At 43.5% G+C, this 24,876-nt stretch overlaps 1 protein-coding gene and 1 long non-coding RNA gene across 2 annotated transcripts; both read right to left on the bottom strand.

Moving 5' to 3' along the window:
• Positions 1 to 24,876, bottom strand: LOC310794862 (protein-glutamine gamma-glutamyltransferase 2-like; the record flags this gene model as incomplete). The annotated part of the gene is made up of 13 exons (XM_083656912.1): positions 1 to 169; positions 6,437 to 6,576; positions 7,785 to 7,945; positions 9,095 to 9,307; positions 11,897 to 12,130; positions 14,004 to 14,107; positions 14,540 to 14,684; positions 18,734 to 18,917; positions 19,207 to 19,335; positions 20,836 to 20,954; positions 21,252 to 21,488; positions 22,487 to 22,681; positions 24,798 to 24,876. 13 exons carry the CDS (start codon positions 24,874 to 24,876, stop codon positions 1 to 3), a joined length of 2,109 nt encoding a protein of 702 aa, XP_083513038.1.
• LOC310794574 lies at positions 16,148 to 17,163 on the bottom strand. Its single transcript, XR_014553571.1, has 2 exons — positions 16,937 to 17,163; positions 16,148 to 16,333 (listed from the first exon to the last, which is right to left on the bottom strand). It is a non-coding gene; the product is annotated as an uncharacterized lncRNA (long non-coding RNA).

The raw sequence follows: 24,876 nt of genomic DNA, 5'->3' as shown, positions 1-24,876 counted from the left end.
TTAGTGGCAGCTTTGATTGGTCAGGACAGAGACTCTGTGGAAGCAGGTGGTGAGGGCAGAGGGGCTGCTGCTGTGGGACAGACTGGCCACCAGCAGTTTAGTCCCGGGCGAGGCAGCCATGATGGACACCTTCTTCTCCATGCTGTGGCCTGGCTGCAGCAGGAGCGTCCTGCAAGGGACACGAGACATGTGATATCTTTTCTACACGAGCGCACGCAAACACACACACACACACACACACACACACACACACACACACACACAGGCACGTGCCGTGCACACACGCACGCGCACATACACACACTGTGACATGGAGAATGAAAGCTAAAGAAAATAACTGAGTTACAACTGTACTGACACAAAGCTATTACATTTTATTTTCCTGGTGCTTAATAAGTCATCTGTGTGATTTGCAGTGAGAAAACACACACACACACACACACACACACACACACACACACACACCTACACAGAAAGAAAAATAAGCAGAAAAGAGAAAATGCGCGCAAAATGCTCCGTTATCTTTACAACCATCCACCAAAAGTACCAAGCCAGGCCTGCACAATCCACATCTGCATCAAAACCTGCCATTTTCAGCGTGCAGGTTGCTAGCTTGCTAGCTAGCGTTGTTGAGAGCAGCAGACACACAGGGAGCGGAAAGGGACTTCCCTTCCGACTGAATTGGTCGGAGCCAACGACAGAGCTCATCCCCGCAGCCTGCTTCACAGGTCACAGCACCACGAGCGCACACTACACTCCTTTAGCATGGGCAGCCACGCGGGAATTGAACCCCTAACTCTGGCTGTGCTGTAGTGCCTTGCTCTGCCATCTGAACCACACAAGCAGACAGATGTGACAATGTTCTGTGCCAGCATTTGTAAAAACATCAGCGTGCTCGACGACATTCCCGGACCACATTCCTCAGATACTTGGACCACAAAACACATGTTGTTTCATTCAGTGCTCAGATGGAAAGCAGTGTTTGACTGACAGCGTTGGAATGTGACCAGGGGACACGGTTGACTGTCCTCAGCCAAACTCATTCAGCGGGGAGACAATTCACTCTGTTACACCTGGACGGACGCTATGAAACCTTGTGGTAAAAGTCCTACAAAGTAAACCTTCTATTATTGTGAAAATGTACCTTTAACTATAAATCCTTGCACCTTTTCTTTTATGCGAATGACAATGAGTATGGTGATATCACACGATTCGTAATCTCCCAAGACAGATTTTCAATTTGCATGGAATATTTTTAACCAATGGATTCCCAGATTGCAGGACTGGCCATGTAGTAGGGTCATCTGTGGCACTTCCGTGACCGTGGAGAGCGAAGGTCCGTTTCTCAATGGATTTGTCATCTAGGAGAGTTAATAAACAAATTTAGCCGGGGTGTATTTTTAAAAAAGGCGGGGAAAATATTTGAGAGACCAAAATCCAAAATGGCTGCTGTGGAAATGAACTTTTTAATGCTTTGACCTACAATGATGCACAATACATGGTTTCAGAGCTTATTCTGGTCAAGGAATACATATTTGGTGTTTATATAATGATTTGACCTATTTTTGACCTTCAAATCCAAGATGGCTGCCAATTTTGAGGCAGTTTTTTTCAAAATCGTCATAGAGCCTTCATATTAGGCTTGAATGACAGGTCTTCTCATGATGAGTTGAATAATATACAGTATAAGTACACAGAAGTAATCTCTGAGGTCAATAAAGTCAATGTTTGCGTGTAAACAACAGTTGCTGATTTGCGGTTTCCCATTAAATAGGGTAGGCTACTGAGAATATGGTGTCCAGTTCATCCCATCACATTTTCATAATGAACCAAAAACAATTTTGCACTATAGCCTAACATAAAATAGTATTCTGTATACAAAGCTAGCAAGGTTAGTTGCTTGAGCTGAATTTAAAGGTCAACTCAAAACAAACAATGAAATTAACTTTGAAATTAAAACTGAATCCTAGGCTACTAAATTTCATCAGCACACAGTAAAGGAAACTTGTCTTTGAACTCAGCTGACTGTCTAGTCCTAATCCCTGTTGTGCAATGTCCCTTTTCAGTGAAGTTTTAGTTTTTGTTAAGAGTATGGACTTTTAATCTTGACCTTGTTGGTAGGCAACGGCCCTTTTTCAGTCAAGCATTTTCAGATTAGCTCAGTCAGTCTGTGAAGCAGTCAGTGTCAGCACTTGCACGAGCTCGCTTTTTCTCTAACTAATGTTAACATTACACACTTTAAGACACTTTGTTTGAGGATATCAACGTTATTCACTAGACTAAAGATAGTTCTACCATCAAGAACATATAAAACAAAAGCAAAAACAATTTTTATTTGCAGAAGTCATCATTGATATTTGGTGTTAGCTAACGTTAGGTAACGTTATTATTTTTAGCTAAAGTTAATGTTATCTGTCTCCACACTTCTGTCAACTGACATATGCATTTGCTTTTGAAAATAAACAGCCTGGCTTGCTTAAGCATAACTGAAGATTAAATAGAAATATAACATGACGAATGCATGTACCGATTTGTTGCCCCATCTTCCCATGAGGTGGTGGTGTAAACATCATCAAATTTATCAAGTCCTGACCAGTCTTGGGCTTTTAATTGTAAGCTGTCCCATTTGCCTTGATTTATTGTATCGGTGGGCTTGCAAGGCTTGTCACATTTTAGGACACATTCATAGGACATTGTGTGCTTTGTCTTTCATTGGGAGGGAAAGCAACTCGCTATTATATTACTGTTATATTATATTGCTGTTATACGCTGTTTATTTTCAAAAGCAAATGCATATGTCAGTTGACAGAATTGTGGAGACAGATAACATTAACTTTAGCTAAAAATAATAACGTTACCTAACATTAGCTAACACCAAATATCAATGATGACTTCTGCAAATAAAAATTGTTTTTGCTTTTGTTTTATATGTTCTTGATGGTAGAACTATCTTTAGACTAGTGAATAACGTTGATAACCTCAAACAAAGTTTTCTTTTATATATTCCCCCCCCGATTTTTTATCCCATGTTTATCCCCCATTAGTGCTAACATAATTTCTTTATCCTGGTTGCTACTCCACCCTCTGCCGATCTGGGGAGAGCCGAAACTGGCTCCATGCTTCCTCCGAGACATGGGCAGTTAGCCAGCCGCTTCTTTTCACCTGACAGGGGAAGCTTCACCGGTAGGACATAGCACGTGGGAGGTTCACACTATTCCAACCAGTTCCCCTCCCTCTGAACAGGCGCCCTTAACGACCAGAGGAGGAACCACATTAGCAACCAGGATATTGCATGTTTTTGGTGAAGGGGGTTCCTATATGAAGGAAACCCCCGGGAGGCACGGGGAGAACATGCAAACTCCACACAGAAAGGCCCTTTTGACGACCCCACCCGGGCGGTGGGCACCCGAGGACATGCGGACGGGCACGCATTCCTTCAGCGTTCACATCGTCCCAGGTGGGAATCGAACCCACGACCTTCGAGCTGTGAGGCGATAGTGCTTACCACTACACCACCGTACCTCCTTTTATATCCTCAAACAAAGTGTCTTAACACATTCACTGCCAGCCGTTTTTCAATACTGTAGTTAGCTTCTGCCAAGGTTTTTTTTTGAGGATTCTGGCTCATCTTTCAAGAGCCGAGGATTCGTTTCTGTTAGGATTTTGTGAACACACAATATCTCAAAAGAACTAATAGAATGTGTGCTTTCTCTGTCTAAAAGAGTTAGTTTGTAGAGTTAGTAGTTATGTAAGCATTAGCAGTTGAATACAGCATGGTTTCAGCGTCTGAAAATTTATTCTGAGATAAACGGCTTTTTGTGAAATTCGATAGAACAGTCACTTTAACCATTCATTTTTGGCATCAGTAAGACGTCAGACATCTAAACAATAGTTTTGAACAGTAATTTCCTCCATAACAGCAGGAAACCCCCCTCTGCTTCAAACTCCTCCCTCCGTGGGCGTTCTCCTCCGCCCTCCTTGGCTCTGCAGCGGGTCTGTCACAAACGAGTTGCTGCTGCCTGGCTGCTGCCTGGCAGTCTGGATGGGGCTCGCTGGATGGGGCTCGCTCGTTTCTTGGCGTTTCGGTTGAGAGCTCTGATGAAGCTCTTGCGATTCTGCGCTTATTTATGCTGCGTGTTTCAAAGTGTGCACCCAGTCTATTCTTGGAACCCCCCACCATTGCCACCGCTGTGCGTCAGTGCGAAAGCGAAAGCGTTTTCGCCATCCATTTTACAGTATGAGAACGGCTTCCTCGCGCTTTTCACTGCAGTTTTGGCTTGCCTCTTTCTACTTTGGAGAGACATGTCGCCACTCAGTGGGTCGGTAAAATAGATTATACACATTCAATACCTCCAATATTTGTATAGGAGACGTAAAAGGGTTGGATCCACGTCCCACCGTCAATTTTTTTTTTTTTTTTTAAGCCGAGATATCTCGTCATTGGCAGTCAACCGTTGGATTTTGTAAGCCGAGATATCTCGTCAATGGCAGTGAACGTGTTAAAGTGTGTAATGTTAACATTAGTTAGAGAAAAAGCGAGCTCGCGCAAGTGCTGACACTGACTGCTTCACAGACTGACTGCTAATCTGAAAATGCTTGACTGAAAAAGGGCCGTTGCCTACCAACAAGGTCAAGATTAAAAGTCCATACTCTTAACAAAAACTAAAACTTCACTGAGAAGGGACATTGCACAACAGGGATTAGGACTAGACAGTCAGCTGAGTTCAAAGACAAGTTTCCTTTACTGTGTGCTGATGAAATTTAGTAGCCTAGGATTCAGTTTTAATTTCAAAGTTAATTTCATTGTTTGTTTTGAGTTGACCTTTAAATTCAGCTCAAGCAACTAACCTTGCTAGCTTTGCATACAGAATATTATTTTATGTTAGGCTATAGTGCAAAATTGTTTTTGGTTCATTATGAAAATGTGATGGGATGAACTGGACACCATATTCTCAGTAGCCTACCCTATTTAATGGGAAACCGCAAATCAGCAACTGTTGTTTACACACAAACATTGACTTTAATGACCTCAGAGATTACTTCTGTGTACTTATACTGTATATTATTCAACTCATCATGAGAAGACCTGTCATTCAAGCCTAATATGAAGGCTCTATGACGATTTTGAAAAAACTGCCTTTTAGAGCTCAAAATTGGCAGCCATCTTGGATTTGAAGGTAAAAAATAAGTAAAATCATTATATAAACACCAAATATGTATTCCTTGACCAGAATAAGCTCTGAAACCATGTATTGTGCATCATTGTAGGTCAAACCATTAAAAAGTTCATTTCCACGACTGACATTTTGGATTTTGGTCTCTCAAATATTTTCCCCGCCTTTTTTAAAAATACACCCCGGCTAAATTTGTTTATTAACCCTCCTAGATGACAAATCCATTGAGAAACGGACCTTCGCTCTCCACGGTCACAGAAGTGCCACAGATGACCCTACTAATGTAGGTGTTTCCCATTTTAGTTTCCATGGTACAAAGGGGGCAAATATCGCTAAATATTTTCTGATTATAAGACAACGCATAAACCTGAACCCTCTTTGTATGCATGCAACATGCTGCTCTAAGTTATGTTTGCTAACAGTGTTGGGCAAGTTACTTTCAAAATGTAATATACTACATATTACTAGTTACTTTCATTTGGAAGTAATAAGTTACTTTACAATATTCCTGTCTGTGTAGAGTAACTTGTTACTTATTACACTACTTTTGCATTACTTTTACCAAAACAACAGCAGTAGCAGAATGACATCGCCGCCCCGGAACATCCGGAATAGAAAAAGTCAACCGCCTTGAAGTCAGTGTAAACAATCCAAAATTCTAAATGTTATCCTTTTCCTTTGTTATTGTCATCCATAGTGGTTATTTGCCTAAAAACAGACCGTTTGATTAGGAAGTGATTGTAACTTGATTTAATTGACAAAGTAACTGGTATAATATTACTGAAATCCTAGAAGTAATGTTATATTACTGAGTTACTGCTAAAAGTAATATATTACATGTAATATGTTACTTTTGTAATGAGTTACCCCCAACACTGTTTCCATTATCAACACACTCTCAACAGGTTAGTAGCCTATGACTACACACTCTCACCTTCTCTTTGATTCTGTATTAGGTCGATTTCTATTCATTTTATTTCCCCCTATATCATTTTTGCTGTGTGTCACTGTTTTCCTCCTTGTTAAGTTTTGTTGCTATATCATTTCTGTTATGCAATTCAATACTTTGTGATCTTGTTTTATGATTTAAAAAATGTGTAAATCTAATAAAAAGGCAAAGCAAAAACAGATGGTGCAGATAGTTCCCTAAACCCATAGAAGTCAACTTTAGTAAGCAGTAGTGGTTACTCAACATGGAATTTGTTTCTTATCAATGCACATTTCTTATACTGTCACTATACGCAGATGTGAAGCAGACATACCTGGTCTGGTGTTTGCCCTCTAACAAGCCAGATCCCTCCACAGTCAGCACAGCTCCAGTCAGAGCCTTGGTGAAGGTGTTGGTGAAGGATACCTGCACTGTGTACTCCTTCCTCATCTGGACACTGTCGCCTCCTTGGAGCTGTGGGACAACCACAGTTAACAGAAAAACAGAGTTTTTGAGAGACTGTCCTCTTGATTATGGGAACACAGACACCAAACTCATCCATGTGCCCCCAGTAGATCTTTGCTCCATGTTAGCACTTTAGCACATTATGTTGAGTGACAGTAGCTCCATGCTAACATGTTAGCACTTTAGCACATTATGTTGAGTGACAGTAGCTCCATGCTGACATGTTAGCACTTTAGCATACATATGTTGAGTGACAGTAGCCCCATGCTAACATGTTAGCACTTTAGCATACGTCGAGTGACAGTAGGCTCCATGCTAACATGTTAGCACTTTAGCATACATATGTCGAGTATCAGTAGGCTCCATGCTAACATGTTAGCACTTTAGCATACATATGTTGAGTGACAGTAGCCCCATGCTAAGATGTTAGCATACACAATGTTGTGTGATACATATAACAATCGCAAACCTTTAAGCCCATGGCACAGTGGTGTGGCCATTCAGCTTTATGGCACCATGCCCCCTCCACCCACACCCCTTACCCACCACTTGAATCCCGACTCTACCACCTTCCTATCCCTAAATACGGTCCCCTTTCACTAGCCCCCCCCCATTCAAAGTGCCCCCACCACCCAACTATATCGCTCTAGTCACTCCCCCTACCCACCCCTCTCGAATCCCAACTCTCTAACACCTTTGTATTTCTAGCTACGGCCCCTAATCCCTAGCGGCTAGGGAATAGGAGCTTCACCACACGGCCATGAGTGAGTGACTGAGTGAGTGTCCTGCCAGTCCCATCCTCAGACCCCGGCAGTGCCTGCTGGCCCAGCGCCATGGGAAAATAGACCGACATACAGGCAGGCAGTCATTCAGACTTATTGTATGACAATAAAACAAAAAAAAATACATGCCACTAAAGACACGTCTGAAATAAAGACTAAATCTTTCAGTATACACCTGTTTTACTTCTCTTAGCGTAGCATTCCTGCTTTATTATAGTAGATCTGTTTCAGAGGAAAATGATCACTTTGGCTAGGTTAGGTATGGAGAGTGTCCATACCGATGCCCATGAAAGTGCTGAGAAAGATGGAGAAGAGACAGAGAGGAAGACATTGCCACATAAGTCATGGACCAGATTCAAATCCATGACTTTAAGAGAGCACAGAGTATCATGTTTAGCCTGCTAAGCCCCCAGGATGTGTCCATATGTGCTGTACCTCTATGGTTATCTGTGGTAAGATGATGTTGAACTCCTCTGTAGCCAGGACTCTCTGCTTGGTCCTCACATCCTTTATCACTACTGCCACGTTCACAATGTCCTCGCCGGCTAGGACGGACTCGTATTCAGAGGGAGGGATGGCATGGTGGAGTGTCAACACTGCCAGCGGAGAGGAGGAAGGATGAGGAAGAACTGATGTGAGAACAACACGAGGCAGATACAAGTTGCACTCGACTGACATGGGTTTTTTGTGAAGGAGGAGCTGCTACTTGTTCCTGGACACTCCCAGCAATCGAGCTAAGCTAATCGTTCTCATACCTTCAAACTGCATGCAAGACTAGGTTGGGTAGTATTATGTGTGTGATGAGCAGTGTTAGTGCAGTAAGGCACTACTTAGTCGCGCGTTACTGTAATCTAATTACTTTTTCAGTAACTAAGTAATATAAGGCGTCACAATTTCCAAAACAGTAATTAGATTACAGTTACTAATCCAAGCAACGCTGAGTTACCTTTTTTTTTTTCTTTATTTATGCAGAAAAACAAAAGAAAAACTCAGGAGAGACCATTGCTTTGTGTATATATATATATATATATATATATATATATATATATAGTAAATGGTGAATCGCCTGCATTTATATAACGCTTTTATCGAAAAGCGCTTTACAATCAGTAGGTTCATTCACCCATTCATACACCGATGGCGGCAGGTTACCACGCAGGGTGCTGTCACACCATCAAGAGCAATTTGGGGTTCAGTATCTTGCCCAAGGACACTTCGACATGCAGAGGAGGAGCCGGGAATCAAACCACCGACCTCTTTTATCCAAAGCGATTAGTGGACCACCCGCTCTACCTCCTGAGCTACAGCCGCCCTCACATATATATATATATATATATATGTGTGTGTGTGTTTCTGTTTGTTTACATTTTTGTCCCACTACACACACACACACACACACACACACACACACACACACACACACACACACACGCACACGCACACGCACACACACGCACGCACACACACACACAGACACACACACACACACACACACACACACACACACACACACACACACACACACACACACACACACACACACACACAACCCCCAAAAAACAAACAAACAAACAAACAAACAAAACAATGGGCCCCAGTCTGGCCCCCTCATTTTAAATGGTCTCTAGAGTCACCACTGCTGTGGAGTGGGGAAGGAATGACAAATCACATCATTACATAATTTACACTTAAGGCATATAGGTTTAATACCAACTTCTGATGAGACCCCCCCATCCCTCTCTCACCTTCACCCGGCTGTATGTGCAGCTCTCTCTGTGTCTTCCAGAAGCTCTGCTGTGGGCTGCTGTAGTAGTGTTTGAGCTGAGCGTTGAGGTGTTCCACCAGCACCCTGCGGTGGCTCGCCCGGTTCCTCACGGTCACACACACGCAGATGTTCTCACCTACCGACGGCACCCTCTCTATCTCTATGGACACCTCCAAACTGGGTGACACTTCTCCTGGAGAAGAAAAGCTTAATGACCAAAATTGGAAAAGCGTTTAAAAAAGGTTATGGCAATAAAGACATGAACAGAACATCTCTGTTCAAACTAGGGCTGGGTGTCGCCAATTCAATTTGATATGGTTCCGATACACAAGGTCCCGATTCGATTACCGATATTTCAGTCATGATACCAATTTTGCTTCGATTTTTTTAACCCAGCCCTAGTTCAAACTGTAAAATCAGAGACTGAGAAGATTTTCTCTTACACTGCTACAAATATCTTCCTATCAGAGATGTGTATTTCAAATAGATGCCAGATAAACAGATAACAAAAAGATGACATTTGTTTCAGGTGAAAATGGAGAGAACGAGAGTGAGAGAGAGAGAGATAAGGAAAGAGAGAGAGGGATGAGCTACAGTGCTAAAATGTGGCATTTGAAATCCTTTTTCGTGGCGCACCTGTACAGGTATTAATGAATAAGCTTACCTCTTTCCCTTCTGAATGGTGTGGAGGAATTGTGTGGGCTGAATGAAGGGTCAGGATGTGAAGAAGCTGCCATTGCTGTTATGGAAGTGAGTGTGATTTAGTCATGAGAAAATCCAATGACACTAAATTAAAAAGGCAAAAGGCCCAATAGAGCAGATAAATGCTTATTTCCCCCCCACTGAGATAACAGAAAAGTCCATTAATGACTTGCACTGGAATGTCTGACTCTGCACACTAACTTTAGAGCCCTGCACGGGCCTCAAATCTAGACCCTATTCACCTTATGTAGCCACGCCCATTTGACCCGGTTGTGTGGTCGTTTGACGACTTCCGGCTAAAAATAAAATGGCCGGCGGCTCCAATATCATCTAACTCTGAATTAACTAATAATTTAGCCAATTGTATGTAACATACCAAATAAAAGCAAACGACAATGTCTAAGAATGCAACGCCATGTAACTGGCTCGTTAAGTCTCGCATTCCAGGGAATTACGTTAACGTCTGCGGGTCTTATAGACGTACGTGGCTCGAGCTGCGCTCGGAGGAGAGAAAACCATCTGAAGCTTTCTTTGTTGGAGTCAAGGTATGTTTTGTACAAGAAAGTGCTCGTCATTGTCGACGATAACGTTATCTGACCTGGCTAACAGTGGATACTCCGCTTGCTTGCTGTGTACCGAGCTCAAAGTAGTAGGCTACGTTCTTTGTTTTACACCCTGCGCTGTCCGCTACAAAAACAACTCTCTTCTTCATGACGTTCTTTCATATTTCGCTCCGTGGCCAGCGGAAGTGTTAAGAGGACTCGGAAGAATTTGGCCCACTGCAAGGTCTGAACATAAGGTGAATAGGCCGGCCCGGGCCCTCCATGTTCGGGCCCGAGGCCTGATCTGGGCCCTACGGCTTGTCAGAATTTTGGGCCCGAGCCCGACCCTGGCACCTCCCCCCGAACCTTATATGTTTGATCAATTTCGAATAGCCATAAGCCTATCAAATCAACACTACAAAAAACAAACAAACATTATAAACACAATGCAGGGCTTTCATTAACTTACATCCCCAGGTATCTGTCTTTCTTTCTCTACATCTACCTTAGCCTCTTTCTCTCTCTCTCTCTCTGCATATTGAAGTGCATAATAACTGCTGTGGGAGTGTATACTTTCTTGCATGGGGCAAAGAGGGTAAACATGCTCTCTTACACAGACACTGAGTTTTGGACATTCTGTGTTGTCCACTGGCTGCAGCTGCTGCATGGCCTTCTGAAATAAAGACAAGGATGAAAATACATCAAACATTTGGAGATCATCTTATACAGAGGCAATCAGACTCTTACCAACATTTTAAACTATTTGTGCCATTATCCTCACTGATTATTCTGTGAATCTTTTCATAAACCTCAGTAACTCCAACGGCAAACTGGTTCTGGAAAGTGAAGTCAATGCGAAAGTGCCTTAAACCTGCATTCTTTCAATGGCCTGCAGGGGGCAACTCTACCGGCTGCAAAAATAAGTCTGATTAGGAAGCCGCACGCAGCTCGGCCACTGCACGGCCTCGCCCACAGCTCGGCTGCTGTGCGGCCTCGCCTGCACTATTGGCATGCGCAGTGCACTGATGATGTCACAATGCATATGACATCATCAGTGCCTATGACATCATCAGTGATGTCATAAGATGATTTTGGTCAATAATGCTCTCACTGATGACATCACTGATGATGTCATAGACATTGTGACATCATCATTGGGACAAAAATTGAAACAGATATTGCCCACAAAACAGATATTGCCTACTTGCTCCCTTTTATATAAAAAAGGATTATGACCCCATTTAGAGTAAAATAGTCGATAAAGCAAACTATGTTTTGGGGTGTGATTGACAGGTCACCTGTCCAGTGGTCGCGCAACTCGCCGATTGCGGACCAATAGCAGGTGGCGCTGCAGCTCTGTGGCAAACCCCTGGTCTCACGCTAGCTGCTTCTGGCTCCCAATAACCGAGATGGCGACAGTCAAAATACCAAAGTTTGCGGGTGACGTCAAGGTGGCTACGTCCATATTTGTATACGGTCTGTGAGTAAATCTCTCTCTCTCTCTGCTAAGCTTTATGGACAGAAGACTCCCTTCTTACTCCTCTTATAAGCCTGCGTCAGGTTCTCTGGTATGTCTGAGCCGATGCTCTTGGTGTAGATCAGCTGTCCCACCAACTGGGTGTCCACGGTCTTCCCCACCACCAGGCCGTGCCGCACGATCAGCCGGACCACGTCGGCGTCCACCGAGGCGTAGACGAACGAGGTGTCGTACGGGACGCCCAGGCGGCCTCGCCGGATGGCCACCACCGGGCAAGGGCCACAGCAGAAGATCCCTGCAGAGAGAGAGAGAGAGAGAGAGAGAGAGAGAGAGAGAGAGAGAGAGAGAGACTGAGACTGAATGCATAGGCAAGTGTTTTGACTACTCGCTCGCAAGCTGCAATCGCGAGAGGTCAAAGTGCGTAGTCACCCCCCAAGCGTGATTACGCACGACAGTAAGATAAGTAAGATCGGTCTGCGTAAAGACTGAGCAATGTGTTTTTAAATGTGTTTAAATGCTGTTTTAAATGTGCAATGTGTTTTTAAAGCACCCCAAGTTTCAGACTTAAAAGTCATTTCAATGTCAATTTGACTTGAACATGAAATCCTCTAAAATGATCCAGTAAAAATGCTTGATTTTGGGGTAGTGTGTAGTCAGGGTCCTGCATGCAGCCATTGTCAGAACTTATGGAGCAATGTGTGTTTTTACTATAACTCCAGTTTCAGAAAGGAAGCCACTTCAAGCATAAACTGTATAAGGAACTTTGAAATTCTCTAAAAGAGAGGTTTTCAAAGTGGGAGGCGGGCCTCCCCAGGGGGGCTCCAAGCAGTTTCAGGGGAGGCCGAGGCTCAATGAATGGAAGTGAAACAAATATTACATTAGTTATTAAAAGGAGAGTAGCCTAAATGTATGCGAGTTGGTTAAAGCTAGTTCAGAGATAGTCGTTTGAGGGAATTTGACTGTTTTTCCCACCTGTCAGAAACAAATAAATGCCATCAGATAGACCTTCGTTATGTATTAGGCGTAGTCTGGCATATGACAAACAGCAACATCAGGCTATCTTGGCTCAGTTGTTGAGTGTCTATGGGATCAAATAATATACTGTAATCATGATCCAATAGGCATCCAGGAATTGAGTAAGGGGGTAGGGGTGGGAATCACCAGATGCCCACGGTACGATACTAAAACGATACTTGAGTCACGATACGATAGTATTGCGATATTGCGATATCGTCGATATTGCGATATATTGAATATTGCGATATATTGAATATTGCGATATTTCGATATATTGCGATTTCTTACTTTTTCAACTGCAAATGATGTCCCCAAAGGAAAACTTTGTCAACATCTGGTTTATATAAGAACAATTTTCCAGTCTGTACATCTGACTTCAACCATTTTATTGCAGCAACATTGTCAAATAGACAGACCAACAACTTTCATAAAGTCATGTCATAGATGCATGCACCTGACAAACTGAACTGTTTGTTACAGTCTACTTACAGTCCACCTTAACTGGATGTGTGTGTGGACTACTGTACTTAGGTAGTTTTTTAACAATGCAACTTCACTTCACTTGCACAAAACATCTTGTGCAGCCCATTCAGTAACTGGGGAATTTGTAAATTACTGTTATGACAAAACTGTTACTATTAAAACAAAATGAAAATATGCTACCGTTTGTTTACTGCTGGCTTTGGAACTAAAGTTTATAGCAGCCCGGTGGCCTGGCATGGCATGGCCTGCATTTTTTTTTTTTTTGCAATATCGATACTTGGCGTCCAAATATCGATACAATATCGTCAGGCAAAATATCGCGATACTATGGTGTATCGATTTTCCCCCCCACCCCTAGTAAGGGGGGTGCCTTTTTCGAAGCTTTGTCTGGGGGAGGCCCACAGTCTCAGACGTTGAAAACCCCTGCTCTAAAATGATACAGTAAAATGCTTGATTTTGAATTAATATCCAGTCATGGTTGTCCTGGAGGGGTACTGACATTTGGAAAAGTCCAATCCATATCCGCATCCGTAGGCCAATGGAGCCGACGGCCAATGACCTCCGGTGGAGCCAAAGAAGGAACACGCGTACATGAATTCTGTGCGACGCATCAGGTAGCACAAATGAATGACAGCGCCATCTTGAGGCCGGTCAGGCTTGGTACCCACCCGCACTCTTCTCCTGCGGAGTCGGGTCCACTACCTGCCAGCCGTCAAACCCGGGACCCAGGTCTGGTCTCCTCATCCAGCACTCCACCCACACATGGAAGTTCCTGCATGGACAAACAATCCAGATCTGAGTTCATGTTAGACAAGAATGTGTTCGATTGAAAGTTTCAAATAATCAATAATAAACACACGCACGCACGCACGCGCACACACACACACGCACACGTATGCACGCACGCACACGCGCACACACACACACACACACACACACACACACACACACACACACACACACAGAATTCATTCACAATAGTGCATCATTTGTGTGACCTTTTGGATAATAATTTTACCATGTAACACTCTCTGTGTATGAAATGTGCTATACAAATACACTTGTCGTGCCTTGAGTCTACAAAACATAAAATTCTATTCTAGTCAAAGATTGACTAGAAGTTGTGGAATCACCTCGATAGCTATGGCAAAGATGAAGTGTTATCGTTCTGGTTTGTGAGCAAGGAATGTAGCAGGAAACCAACCAGATGCTGTCCTTTGACAGGCCCACTTTCTCACATTTCTCCCCTTTGGTCGAGTAAATCTCTTCGATTTTCAGGTTCCCATTGGTGTCATGTGCTGCGTTGAAAACCGTCACCACTCTGGAAGGGATCCCCAACACTCTCATCACTGGGGGGGAAAAATCATGTCAGTGGGGGGATTTTGACCTGTTGTTGGAGACGACTGTGCTTTTGGACCCATGATCATTTTAATTAATGATTAATTAACTGATCCGGTAATTCCAGTGAATCCAGACAAAAGCGTCAAAAGACAGCAAAACATAAATAGCCAAAACTAGTTACGTAAATGTACTGTGTCTAAGATAAATACAGAAGTCTCTCATAGTGAATTCAGTGCACTGAGGATTTTTGGAGAACCGGTGTAACCGAGGTGAATCAGCGTTGATTCCTCGTGAGTCCAGTGTGGTAGCGAGTAGGGATGTCACGATACTAGAATTTCTGCTTCGATACCGATACCTAGGAAAATATCGATACTCGATACCATTTTCGATACCACGTGGGGGGATGACAACAACACATCAAGAGGCTTAAAGGCACTGTGTGTGATTTTTTTGTCCACTAGATGTCGCCATTTCAAACCATAACAAAACTTGTTTACCCAAACAATCTCGATCCCACCCACCAGCGCACAGCACTTCCTGGTTCCCCCACCTCCCTCCCTCCCTCCCTCCCAAGCAACGGAGATATAAACAACTATTTTGTGCATAGCCTACCTACTGCAGACGTAAGTACATAAAACAAGCACGAATGCATCTCGGCTATGTATTTGGCTTGAGTAATGACAAATTTCACATGATAGTCATAAACCTTTAGGATATTGACAATAGTCCGCTTGGTAAGACTTATTTGTATAATCTGCTAACCGATCAAAATCCATGTAATGGTTACATGGATTTTGAAAAGGTTACATTGTAACCTAACCTTTTGCATAGCCTGCCCTATTGCTAAGTACAGTTAGGCAAAACGTTGTCTAAAACCAGGTTGACATAGCTAAATTAGGATGATTTCAATTCAATGTTGGGGACATCGCTAGCTAACCACAGCTGTCTGTCAACAGTGAGTAGCTTAGCCTGTGTTTTTGTTCGTCTGCTAATACCAAGACATGGCCAAAATGTATTCATAGTGCAACGCTAGTATTTTCTCATTGTTAGAGTTGTTCAAACTAATTTCAAACGCTTGAATCACTGCTGTATTTTATAGGCAGGCAAACCAAGCTGTATGCCTGAAGCCCAGGCTAGCACCAGTGGGACAAGACAGGGTCGCAGAGAGGAAGGTCGGCTGTAGGACGATAGCAGATCTTGTCGACATCCTGAAGAACCGCATAGCTGATGGAACTGGTCACGTCATCCTGGTGTAGCCCATATTTTAGTTTTGCAAATAAAGTATTTTTTCTGATAAACGAAGTTGTGAAATCAATGTACTGAGAAACATCACATACACTGTCTATTATATAAAGTAGGCTATATATACACAGAAACACAAATACTGGTAGGCACTAGGCTACTGTAGCTAGACACACTCAGCTTTAGGCAAATCTAATGTTACTGTAGAATAGTGGCCAAGAGACATGGATGAAGTCATATCAACTTTATTGGTGTACAGAAGATTGCAGACAGCAAACATCTAAACATCAAAGATGATAGAACATGTATTATACAGGTTTGCTATAAAAGCACAATTTCTCCATCTCAAATATCATAATGGTGGGTCCACTTGTTTTCTATCTTGTCATCTTCTGCATGACTGGATGACTGGCACCTTGAAAATCAGACAAATGGAAACGTGTTTAGTATTAATTTGAATCATCTATTTTGTAGCTGGTAGATATCAAGGCAGGGTTCCTCCACATTGTCATGAATTAGATACTTTTACCAAACCTTGATTTGTTTGGACGGTGTTACAGCTATTTTCTAATGTAACGTTGCTTAGTGAGATAACAACAAACTGCTAACATTAGCGAAGCTAGCTTTTCTCCATGGCCTTTCTAAGTGTTTACACATTACTATACCGTTCTGCGTCATAGTGACAGCAACTGGACGTAATTATAAACAGAAAATGCATGCGAAATTTGTAATGGGAAGTAACGTTATGTCATTCATGTCAGCTTGTCACCAGAATGTCTGTGTATAAGTTATACACGGACGACAAGCTAATCAAATCCTGCAGGATTTGATTAGCTTGTCGTTCGTACACACTACACTAGCAGTGTAAAGTCATTTGAATAGCCGTGAAAAGCAACAGTTAGCCAAGTGATTACAACATTCACAGAACAAATTCACAATATCGATAACAACTTGTACATTTCGCTATCATGCGTAACGTTACTGAAATGGGACATGCAAACGCGATAACGTTACTTACCACTGTGTACAGGAGAACACGGCAGCTCCGAGTCACTTTGCAGGCCAGATATAGCTGCTCGTAGGGCTCTCCATCTAGTGAAAGCCAGACCGGCAAGGTTGACTCTGGTCTGAGATATTTCTTTTCGGCGGCGATTTGGCTAAAGTATGAAACCGCATATATAAGGTGGATCACGGAATGTAAAAGTCAGGAATGCCCGCATCAGGGTTCCGCCATCTTGGTCTACAAAATTCTGCTGTGGGCTGGGAGGGGCTCACTAGGTCGGCTTCTCGGGGGAGGGGTTTCTATGTAAACTGATTCGGGCTGTTAGAGGGGAAGGACAGAGGGCCATCACAACACAGGGAGGGGGCGTGGCTTAGTTGTAAACACAGAAATAAATCACTATACCTCCTCTATATATACAAGTTATTGGTTTGGGGATATTTAATAGTGCAGAATCTTACACACAGTGCCTTTAAAAAATAAACAAAGACAGATGGAGGGACAGATGCACGCTTCTCCATAATCTAGACCTGATAAAACTCATTAACAACTTTGACACAGCAGATTACACCTGATCTAGTCATCAGCCTATCAGAATACTTTGAGCTTGTTGAAGCAACAGATACCCACCAATGACAGGGAGGGAGAAATCAGTAGTACCGGTATATTGATTTTTCATTAAGAGAAGGTACTGCTAATATTGATACTGTTGCAAATTAGTATTGTATCCGTTTCAAATTTTTAGTATTGATTTTTTCGATACTATCAATACCTGTTGCAAATGAGTATTGTATCCGTTTCAAATTTTTAGTATTGATTTTTTCGATACTATCGATACTTTTGACAACCCTAGTAGCGAGTGGATTGGTTAAACTCACTCCCCCAGTATAAAGGCATGTTAATCAGCTCCGCCAAGGGAGCTAACTCTCTTGGTGCAGTGGTTAGTGTCTTTGACTCCCAAGCCGAAGGTCGGCGGTTCGTATCCACCCCTGGGCAAGCCCTTAACACGGGTTGCTGAAAGTACCATGTACACAACGCCGTTACACCAGCAATAAAATGTTAGGAACATAAATGTTCAGCTTTTGGAGCTAATATAGATGGATAATGTGGCTTTCTGCAGGCATGAGGCATGGTTAACTGGGATTAAACAGATTCACACTAAAAGGATCCCAAGTTTAGTGAAAAATCCAAAATGTTTACCAACTTCTCAGAAGAAAAACTAGACAAACACTATGAGGCCATTGACACCTGGCATTAACATGCGTTTTCTGTCATCAGATCGCAATCAGATTGTGCTTGACCACTTGAAAGTACAGGTGTAAACGCCCCCAAGACACATTGAACACGGATTGCAATCTGATCGGCCAAACCACCTCCGGAGGTGGTCAGGGATGCATTGTGACCACATTGAACACAAGTGTAAATGCAATTTATCCTCTCAATCTGCATAGAGCAACTGTATGCGGATTGAGAGGACACCCATTTTGGGTGATCAGATTGCAATCAGATTGCAATCTGATCACCCAAAACGCATATGTAACACCAGGTGTAAATGGCTTCTAAATGAAATCAGGCTAATGTGGTCAAGCACTATCTGATTGCAATCTGATGATGACACATCTATTTTCAAAAACGTACAACGCCTTGATTGTTTTCCTCCAAATTCACAAACTTTCAAGGATTTCAAGGACCCGGGGGAACCCTGAAGAAGTCATTGTCATTTCTATTTGATATATTTTTAGACTTTGACGAGGAATTTCTTACTTTCAACACGTCCTTTCCACAAAGCAAAGTCTGGACTTCTCCTCAGCGTACCTGTGCAGAGGACAGCAGCGAACACCCAGCACTGTCCGTAGCGCACCGGCCTGCAGTTGGAGGAGAGCCAGCGGTGGAGGATGTCGGCGCTGCCGCTCCAGTGTGTGGGCGGCACCCCGCCTCTGTCTGTGTAGCAGCCCGCCCACTTTCCCTCCAACACACCCAGGTCATCTGCACTGTTCACCTGGGACAGAAGGGATGTTACCACCTGCCTTCCAACAGACCCAGGTCATCTGCACTGTTCACCTGGGACAGGAGAGACATTACCACCTGCCTTCCTTGCTGTTTTCACCTGTGTGTGTGTGTGTGTGTGTGTGTGTGTGTGTGTGTGTGCGTGTGTGCGTGCGTGTGTGCGTGCGTGCGTGCGTGCGTGCGTGTGTGTGTGTGTGTGTGTGCGTGCGTGCGTGCGTGCGTGTGTGTGTGCGTGCGTGCGTGCGTGCGTGCGTGTGTGTGTGTGTGTGTTGTGGCCTCACCATAGCGCAGATCACCCTGCTGAGGTAGACAGGATCTGCTCGGCGGACGTAGTCTTTCTGCTCGTCTCTGAAGTGCTGTGGGCTGACCTGCAGGAGCTGTAGACAGGCCTCCAGGACGCCTGGCTCGTACTGCACACACACACACACACACACACACACACACACACACACACACACACACACACACACACACACACACACACACACACACACACACACACACACACACACACACACACACACACACACAAACGTTTCACATAACGATCATGCTTTATCTACTGCCGATATTGCAATGATGCATTCCCAGTCACATAACATTTGACTTTCACAGAACATAATGACTTGGTTGTCCTGTAGGAAAACAAATAAATATAAAGTCTGCAGTTTGGCTGATTGCTAGTCTCGCTTGCCAGACTCTCTCAGCAAAGGGGCTGGGAGACATGGGGGGGCGTGGAAAGGAAATCCAAATATGGTCGCAGCCGCAGTGGGATTTCCATCCGGCACCGACTGGAATGGTCGGCACCAATGAGAGAGCTAAAGCCCAATTTATGCTTCGTCTGCCGACACTTTTGAAACGGTCGCCGACAGAAATGAGGACTTGAGTCGACACTTTCAAGTGTCGGCGAGCAGCAGTGTCTGCTACCTAGTGAAATGTCTAGTGTCGCTGACTACGTCACGATGTGTCGCGCAAGTCTGATTGGCTATATAGACGGCACGAGCTTGATTTCCTTGTTTTGGTTTTCACTCGATTGAAATGAATGAACGTGTCTCCGCTATTTTTATCAGCCTGTCCTTGATGTATGACTTCGTGAAAATCACAAAGAACATTGTGTGAACATTGAGGTGAGTTGTGTGTCGTTTATATACGTTACGTCTTGCCTCCGAGGTGGTTTCACTGTGCATTCCATTCCCTCTCTTCTCTTGGCTGTCTGCTTATAGACGGTTTTAACTTTACAACAAAAACATTCTAAATTGAACCCCCGCTCACTTCCTGTTGCAGTGTTTGCTATGGACATAAAAGAAAAAAAAAGCATTCAAGTGCAGGACTGACCATTCCGTGAAAACCGTCTATACAGCTGAGCAGCGAAAACAAAAGTAACGATGTCGAGTGAATATTTCTGCAGTTTGCCAAATGCTGAGAAAAAGGAAGTGCTGTGGGGTTGCGCTCTGGTGAAAACCGCGTTCGAGTGTCACGTGACCGTTGAGCCGAGGCGAACGTTCACTGAAGTATAAACGCAACACCATGAGCGACATTTTCTTTTTCGTCTGCGACCATGTGCTGAGCGACACTTTGTAATAAGTATAAATTAAGCTTTAGTCCACCATGCTGCTTCCACCCAGTCAGACTAGCTGATTGCTCACTCCTCCTGTAAGCTTAATTGGTCCAATAAAGTGGATTCAGTTGAGCTGGCTAAACAGGTTGTACGTCACTTTTTCAGAAGGGGGGTAGCGAAAGTAATATAGTAATCTAATGAGTAACGTAACTAATTATTTTTGATACCAAGTACTGTAATAAGTAAAGCAATTTTATTAAGTTTTAAATAAGTAATAAGTAGTAAGTAACTAATTACATCCTCTGAGTAACTTGCCCAACACTGGTGATGTCATCCATGCAGTCTGACTCACCTGACCAAATGACCAGGGCCGTTTACCGATGTTCAGATGGGTGCCCGTGTACACCAACCCAAAATCACTCTGGACATACTCCTGGATTTGGACGTCCAGGGGCATGTACACTGCGTCCTCTGAAAGGCATTGGCAGGGGTGTGGAATAACAGATTACAACAGAATGATCGCAATCTAATGATCAGACTCTGGTGACTCTGTTGAAACACTGTAATCAAATTTAAAAAATATTTTTAAAAACATAAGTAAGTATGTTGGATTACTTTGATAAGAACATTTTCTTTAGTGTAAAAAGGCATTTTGTTTATGAGGCTATAGACTCAAGCTATAGACTCAAACTGATCTGACTTGACTTTGTAATCTACGTTTAGACTTGAGACTTGACTCGGGACTTGAGACTGACTTGGGAGACGTACCCCTCAGCCAAGGGTTGCAGAGCAGCACGAAGCTGCCCACTGCGTAGCTGCGTTTGTCCCATGCCGTCTCTATGTGGACCAGCAGCTCGTAGAGAGCCACCGAGGACAGGGCGGGGGAGCAGAGGTGCACGGTGGCCGAGTGACGGTGCATGTCTCCTGGGTAGATCTGGGCCGTCCACCTCAGGGAGTCGGACATCTCCCCGGAGAAATGGACCGGGATCCTCTCCGATAGGCCGCCTGTACGGTGAGAGGAATCACTGGAGGTTTAGTTGATACTGTTGTACGTATACAAGAGGAGCAGCTCTTGAACGTCACAGTGAGGTCGTTGTGGGTGAAGTATCTTGCTTTACTTCATTAGTTAAAGGAGAACTTCACCAAAAAACAATGCTGATTTATTTTGCTCATGATCTCAGACATATCCGAATGCCGTAAACTGTTTTGCAGGCATTCGTTTAGTTTGACAGTTATTGAGAGTTGAGTCGAGTTAATGTAAGTTGTTGTGGACCACCAGCGATGTCATTGGTGCATGAATGACATCACTGGTCCACAACAAAGTTCTCCATTAAGGAGGGAGAGGAAAGCAACGTGCATCCACTTCCATTTTCCAAACAGACAACCTTCAACTATTAGTTAGTTACAACCTTCATTATGGGAGATGGGATGGTTGTAACACGATTTTTCCATAAGAATTGTCAAATTTAAAGATACTAGGGATCTTGCACGCTATACAGCTCGGCTGCTCTGTGGCCAATGAGACCAGCATCACTGATGATGTCAGATTCATGACATCACTGATTATGTCTCCAGTGGCATTTATGACATCACTGATGATGTCACAGTGGGATTTATGACATCACTGATGATGTCACAGTGGGATTTATGACATCACTGATGATGTCACAGTGGGATGTATGACATCACTGATGTCACAGTGGGACTTATGACATCACTGATGATGTCACAGTGGGATTTATGACATCACTGATGTCACAGTGGGATTTATGACATCACTGATGATGTCACAGTGGGATTTATGACATCACTGATGATGTCACAGTGGGATTTATGACATCACTGATGATGTCACACTGGGATTTATGACAGTGGGATAGTGGGACAGTGAGACAGAGAAACAGACAGACAGAGCCCCAGCTCCCATTTATATACTGAGGATGATGATGATGATGATTGAGTATCAGCTGAGATATCATCTGTCAGTCACCTAGCTGCAGTACCTAGCCAAACCTCCAGGAGCAGGTCCTCACAGTGGGGGTTCCACGCCCGGCTGCGGAACAGCAGGGTGAGCTTGAACGGCTTCCCGCGTCGCACCACCAGCTGCCGGCCGCTCAGCCCCAGTGTCTCGTGGGAAACGTGGTTTTCCTGGACCTCGAGGTTGACATACTTCAGTCGGCAACGGTCATTGTCTGTGCCTCGAAGACCCCCCCCAATAAAACAAACAAACAAACAAACAGCTTGTGAAGACCCGCACCCAACTGAATCTAAATACTGTAGGATGCTGGTAGGCTTTTATTTTGACACACAAATTGTCCACAATAAGCAGAATAACTGGCTTTTGCCTCTCCTGAGATACAGTACAACACGGACACATCAACAGACTGAGGACCAGAGTGACAGTAACTGACATTTTGGGTGAAAATTAGTTATATACTGTATAGTTAGTTATAGTTATATACTGTAGTTATATACTGTATATCAAATGAAAGCTCTTGATGAGCTCGTTCTACTGCCAAAAGGGCACATGTGAATTCTAAACCAATCCAGAGTTATTAATCAAAAACCAAAACACTTAACACTGAACACACTGAACTACATGACAGACTTTCTTCCACACACAAAATAATAAGAAATAAAATAATAAGAAAGAAAGAAAGAAAGAAAGAAAGAAAGAAAGAAAGAAAGAAAGAAAGAAAGAAAGAAAGAACAGGGGATTTCCCCCGCCCCAATGAATTAAGTTAAGTTAAGTTAAGTTACGTTTATCCCCATGGGGAAATTCATCCTCTGCATTTGACCCATCCTCTACTAGGAACCTTCCTAGAACTAGGAGCAGTGGGCAGCCGCAGTGCAGCGCCCGGGGACCAACTCCAGTTCTTTTTGCCAGTGCCTTGGTCAGGTGCACTGACAGGAGTATTAACCCTAACATACATGTCTTTAGGTGGTGGGAGGAAACCGGAGCACCCGGAGCAAACCCACACGAGCACGGGGAGAACATGCAAACTCCACACAGAAAGGACCTGGGATGGATCGGGGTTCGAACCCGGGACCTTCTTGCTGTGAGGCAACAGTGCTAAGCCACTAAGTCACACAATGTTGAATATTGAATATTGTTGAATATTGTTCATTACATATTTTGTCATCCACATGTGTATAAGTTTTCATATTAAAGATTACCTATTTGTTTTGGCTGTCCTGGAAAGTTGGTTGAACATATACCTCTGGTTCTCTGTCACCTCTCAATATACAGGATATGGACTAAAGCTCTGTGTGCGTGGGACCTCTCTGTCACTGTCACATACCTGCATCAAACCAGCCTCACATTCTTGCCTAATGGTCACATACTTGGCAGACGATGCTACTATGCTATTTACAATCATAACGCCTGTTTGTCCCGTCTAGATTTATTAGCATGTTCCAGTGAGGGGGAAACACACTCATGTTGTGAATCAGTGGTGGAAGAAACACACAAATCCTTCAATAAAAGTCGTTAACGGTTCTCAATTTGAAACTCAACTGACAGGGAACACCACTGAATTTAAGAATGCATGGACAGGGTTCCTATAATAGAGACAATATTATTTCAGATTCAATGACTTTTTCCAGCGCGAGTTTTCTGTTCATAAGAGCTCCGCACAAAAGCAAGAAACATTTCCCCAAACCTTACTGCATTTCATATTTATGCTTTTAATTTGGGGCAATCAGGCTGAGTAAGGTAAGACCAAGTATACCAGGGATACTCAACTTGCTTTGCCCGGGGGCCACTTTCGTGAAATGATAGAAGGCCAGGGGCCAGTTAATAAACAAACAATATACATTTTTCTGTAGCGGATTGTAGGTTTTTGGGGTGTCAGCCGGAGTTTAGTCTGACAATGTTGTGCACACCGGATAGTTAGTTAGGTTAAGTTAGTTAGGTTAAGTACATACATAAGTGCCTGGGTAGCAAGCAGACGGCGGTATTTGACAATTTAGCAGCTAAATCATAGATTATTGAAAGATATTCCATATTCCTGACTGAAATGCGATAACAGAAGTGGAGTATTGGCCAGAATGACATTTGGACACTTATTCAGCGGGTATCTTGCATGTTGCGTTCAGGTGCACTGTAAAAAAAAAAGAAAAAAAAAAAAAAATTGCAATTCCATCGCGGGCCACACAGGGGGCGCCCGCGGGCCGCATGTGGCCCGCAAGTTGAGTATCACTGAAGTATACTGTAGAATAGGCGCTCAAACAATCTGAGCGACCCATTCATTCATTCATTCATTCATTCATTCATTCATTGTCTATATGGAGCAGAGCAGGTAGTGGACTCACCGGTGTTGTGGTGTCTCGTCGTCTGTTGCATGTCCTCATGTGTTGCCTGTCCTATGTATGTCCTGTCCGTTTGTTGCAT

The sequence above is a fragment of the Poromitra crassiceps genome (assembly GCF_964638095.1).
Source record: "Poromitra crassiceps genome assembly, chromosome: 20".
NCBI classification, from domain to species: domain Eukaryota; kingdom Metazoa; phylum Chordata; class Actinopteri; order Beryciformes; family Melamphaidae; genus Poromitra; species Poromitra crassiceps.
This window is presented reverse-complemented; position numbering and strand designations above follow the sequence as displayed.